Here is a 4,341-nt window from a genome sequence, read left to right as displayed (position 1 = left end):
GTAGCTGCTGGCTATTCTCAGCTAACACACTAGGTATACATGGACCCTGAGCATTAGTGCTGATGTCACATGTGCTGTGTGGGATCCTGAGTCCCTGTCCTGCTCCATGTGCACATCCGGGGCCCCGGGAGGCCACCCTCACTGCACCTCTGCAGCCTGCAAAGGGCCCTGAGACGGCAGCTCAGATGCACCTTAGCTGTGCCTCTGGAAGCGGCTCAGGAGGCCCAACAGGGAAGAAAAACTTACCCCTGAGAGCCCAGGAGGCTGCCTTGCTGAGAATAACTCCATCAACTGCCCAGGCCCCTCCCTCCAGAATCACAGCACACAAAGCTTCTTAAAATGCTAATTGTTAAGTTGTATACCACATGATGAACTTAGACAATGAAGAATTTCTAAAATACCTCAGCATGAACTCCTAACACATGGAAAGTAAGAACGCACAAGCACAGAGCTGCTCAGGCAGTGAAGGGCCATGCTGAGGAACTGCCGATGTGCTGGAAAGGAGAGGACAGCATGTGACCAGGCCCTTGGCTAGGACCCACTCAGGAATGCCCGCCTGAGCATGTCTTGTTCCAGAGGTCAAACCGTGTCCTCCAGGGCTCTATTCCGATGGTGAAGAAGCAGGTGCGGGTCTGAGGGAGCAAGCACAGGAAGGGACAGTGGGTGGGGGCTTGGGACGCAGAAGCTTGTGGCTTCTGCTATCAACACAGGTTCCATCTCAATCTTGCCCATTCCCAGGGCTGGGCTCTGGCCCCCAAGTATGGCCCTCCAGCCTGAGTTCTGGGCTGTTCCAGACTTTCAGGGTGATCTGTGGCTCCCTCCTGACCAAGGAACACCTATATTAGCACCCTCCTCCCCAGCCAGCAGCCTCCAGGGAAACCCAGGCTGTCCAGTGTCTTTCACCCTCCAAGAACAGCATGGCACCCTCCATTCCAGAGGGAGCTGCTCTCAGATTTAAACAATTACTTAACCTATTACCTAATCCTCTGATAAGGGGATGGAGTAATGCTAGATGTGTCATGCACAGTGTCAGGGTTCATTATGTCCTTGTCCCCAGGGCAGGCACTGCAGCTCAGCAGGAGCCAGGACAGGACCAGGGAAAGAGGGCAGTAGGGCCCCTCCTCAGCCTCCGCCTGCCTCAGACTCTGGGTCAGGGGAGGGGGGCCCTGAGAACCGCACACTCAGAGAGAAGTGACGTTGGATCCCCACCAGGCTCTTTCTTCAAAAAGCAGAGGAAGGCTGGGGAAGAAGACCGGAGAGGGGACAGCCTCTACTCAGGGCTAGGACACTAGGACCCAGGGGGCAAGAGCAGTCTGAAAGCCATGTGCCCTGGGTGCAGGCAGCTGCAGTGGCGTGACATGGCAGAGTCAGGAAACTCAGATTGGCCAGGAGCCTGCAAGTGGACCCCTGGCTGCCTGCCCCTCTATGCTCCCCACTAAGGCACAAGCAGGGCAACCTGGTAGAGGCTGCTGCGGGCTCACTCCTCTATGTCTCTTTGTCAGTTGCGCCCGTGCCCACACCACACCCCATGTGGCATCCACAGCTGTGTCCAGGAGGGAAGCTGGTATCTTATCTTACATTGTTCAGCTCTGGGCTCTCTTGAAAAGGGCAGTTGTCAATGTCGTCTTCAAACTTCCCACACATGGTTCGGCCCAGTTGCAGATTCATGGAGAATGTCATCTTATCGTAACCCTGTTGAATAAAAAAAAAGATTAAAGTGGACAGACTCTTTGAGTTGCTCATAGGTAACTCCTTGTGAAGATGTGACCTTGTAGGAAGAGGCTGCGACACTCCCCTCTATTAGGGAGCTCGCACATGGGCCTGGCATCAGCTCACTGGAGGTAAAACCCCGGAGACTTTCTCTAGACTGAGGAGTTAAGAGCAAACAGCAAATACATGTGGTGGGTCCTGGGACAGACACAGGCTGTCAAACCCTATTAATGCATCCTCTATGTCCAGCTTCACCTCCTTGTCTCCCATGATGAGACCCGGCTTCACTCCCAGCAGGCATGTGAGCCTGCAGCTGCATTTTCAGAGGACACGTGCTGCACGCTCAGGAAGGTGTTAGCTCTCCATGAGTTTTCAAGGTAACCTCAGCCCTGCGGCAGAGGGAGCCTCATCTAGAGTGTGTTGTCCAACCTACCACCTGACCTCCAGCAAGAGGAATGCAAGAATGCCGCCCAGCGCTCCCACTACACACAGGCACACACCCTGGGGACAATGGCTTTCAGAAACACCATCTGCCCTATTGCAAAGTGCACTCTGAAGTTCTCCTTGCTCTCCTTCCCACTCCATTTCATTCCACGCCATAGACTCCCTCCCCGTCCATGCATTCCTCTCAGCCACTCAACTGACTCTGGGATTGCCACATCCGGGCAGCCACGTGGAAGGCTCCACACCAGAGGGCGGGGGGCAGGGAACCAGCCAGGGCCTTGAACAGAGTCTTCCCAGAGCTTAAGCTGTGTGCGGCACTGGAGTCCCCCTGCCCTTCTTTCAGGCTCTTGGTGCTGACAAAGGAAGAGCAATGCTCCTTCTCCCTCTAAACCAGAAGTTCTCCACTAGGAGGGCATTTTATTTGTTCATGCCTGCAGCCCGGATGAACTACACATTCCTGAATCATTTAGTGATTCCATTAAAAGGAGAACATTTTAGGATTCAGGACCATGGACTGAGGAAGAGTGTAACACAATATTCAACTCATTAAGTGTGGATGCAGCAAGGAGCCCAGAGCAGGTGGAAATCAGAGAATTGACCTCACTGCGGCCTCCCGGGGCTGATGGTGCTTCTTTTTTACTTCTGAATTATCAGCTCTCTTTGTCTCTCTGTCTCTCTTTCTGTTTCTTTCTGCCTATCTGTCTCTGTCTCTGTCTTCCCTTTCTTTTACTCTGATTATCTCTTTTCCTAACTATCTCTTTTTAAATTTCTTTGAAATGTTTCTCAGTTTCTGTCTATGGACATTTTTGTGTGTGACCCATTTCCTCACCTGATGCATCATTTGCTCAGTTTTCCTTATTTTGAGGTCATTCTTTAGTTAACTGATGCCATAAAAATCATGGAGGATGAATAATATATCTAGTATTGAGTAGATCTAGACTCAAAAAATTATAATGTATATCTTTCATAAAGACAAAAAGCAAATTTCTGAGGTTGTATTTTACACAAGTTTAGACTACAAATGGTGAACCAAGAGTCCTGGTTAAGCCCTGCCCCACACGCTCCCACCCCTGCCCATCACTCAGCAGCCTGTGCTGGACACTAGGGAAGAAGACGACGTGGTCACCAACCTGCTCCTTCCAGGAATCCAGGACACGCACCAGCTTGTAGGCATACCAGTCCTTGCTCTGCTGGTTGTATGTGTACACGGCAAACTCCAGGGTGGGAGGGAGATACACAGCAATTTGTTTTTGGTCATTCCACTCCTCTTCCTCTTGGAAACGCCAAGCATAGGTAACCAGGAACTGGAAGCTGAAGAGAAGCAGCAGTGGCACCCAGGACAGAGCCCTGCTCTGCGGGAGACTCGACATGGCGCAGGGCCCAGCAAGCACCGCTGCCTCCAGCCTTTCCAGCCTGGACTCCCGCAGGAACCTACTGCACACAATTCTGTCCCTTAAACTCTTGAGCTCAGGCGGAAACTCCTCCCTCCAGGCCTCATCTCTGGCATTACAATCTGTCCCTCCCCAATGCGGCTTCACCTCCTCCAGACGAAGCTGTTTCAATCATCTCTTGTCCAGGGAGAAGTAACAGCAACCACGGGAGTGGGTTAGAAAGATCAGGGACCCCAGGGGGCAAGAGCAGGGCATGAGGTCCAGCTACCACTGCTCCCTAGTGCCTCAGTGGGCTAGAGGAGAGCATCCACTTCCTTGGGTGTCCCAGGGTCAGATCCTGAAATAAGAACAGAAGGGCAAGGGGTGTGAGTGGAAGGTGATCCCTGGACATGCCAGTGGGTTGGGGAAACAAAACCAGAAGCGTCAAGGACTAAAAGGAGGAGCTGCCGGGAGCAAAAACGTTGTGAGTGAACAGAAGGCATGGCTGCACGGGGACTCATAGGAAGGCTCCACAGCACCCGGCTGAGTATCAGCAACCTGATGCTCTAGGGCTCTGGGGCTGACAGTGAAGACTGCTCTTGGGCATCCTTCATGGCTGCTTTAAAGCTTAGGACCTGCTGCACTGGCAGAGCAACCTCCCGACAAAGAACTTGGGAAAGATTAGTACAGGTGCTTGCAGCTGGATTCAGCCACTAGAGATACAAGTTTGGCAAAGTTGGGGGATGGTCCTAGGAACCCGACACTGCTGGAAGTCAGCGATAGAGGAGGGGGCTGGGGACAGAAACAATGCCATGCA

The 4,341-nt window shown here is 52.6% G+C and overlaps 1 protein-coding gene across 1 annotated transcript; it reads right to left on the bottom strand.

Annotated features, from left to right (window-relative positions):
* Positions 1-331: 331 nt before the first annotated feature.
* LOC105486749 (putative cystatin-9-like protein CST9LP1) lies at positions 332-3,596 on the bottom strand. Its single transcript, XM_011749797.2, has 3 exons — positions 3,285-3,596; positions 1,579-1,692; positions 332-632 (listed from the first exon to the last, which is right to left on the bottom strand). Exons 1-3 carry the CDS (start codon positions 3,522-3,524, stop codon positions 543-545), a joined length of 444 nt encoding a protein of 147 aa, XP_011748099.2. The 5' UTR covers positions 3,525-3,596; the 3' UTR covers positions 332-542.
* Positions 3,597-4,341: the final 745 nt, after the last annotated feature.

Source organism: Macaca nemestrina, chromosome 15, assembly GCF_043159975.1.
Source record: "Macaca nemestrina isolate mMacNem1 chromosome 15, mMacNem.hap1, whole genome shotgun sequence".
Classification (NCBI taxonomy): domain Eukaryota; kingdom Metazoa; phylum Chordata; class Mammalia; order Primates; family Cercopithecidae; genus Macaca; species Macaca nemestrina.
The sequence above is the reverse complement of the archived record's forward strand: the minus strand, read 5'-3'. Positions and strand labels throughout refer to the sequence as shown.

Excerpts from the sequence above, each read along its gene's own strand:
- LOC105486749 (XM_011749797.2), bottom strand. The coding sequence starts at position 3,524 with ATGTCGAGTCTCCCGCAGAGCAGGGCTCTGTCCTGGGTGCCACTGCTG. Across the intron at positions 1,693-3,284 it reads TGGATTCCTGGAAGGAGCAG|GGTTACGATAAGATGACATT; the intron begins GTTGGTGACCAC and ends TTTATTCAACAG. Across the intron at positions 633-1,578 it reads AGAGCCCAGAGCTGAACAAT|ACCCGCACCTGCTTCTTCAC; the intron begins GTAAGATAAGAT and ends TTGCTCCCTCAG.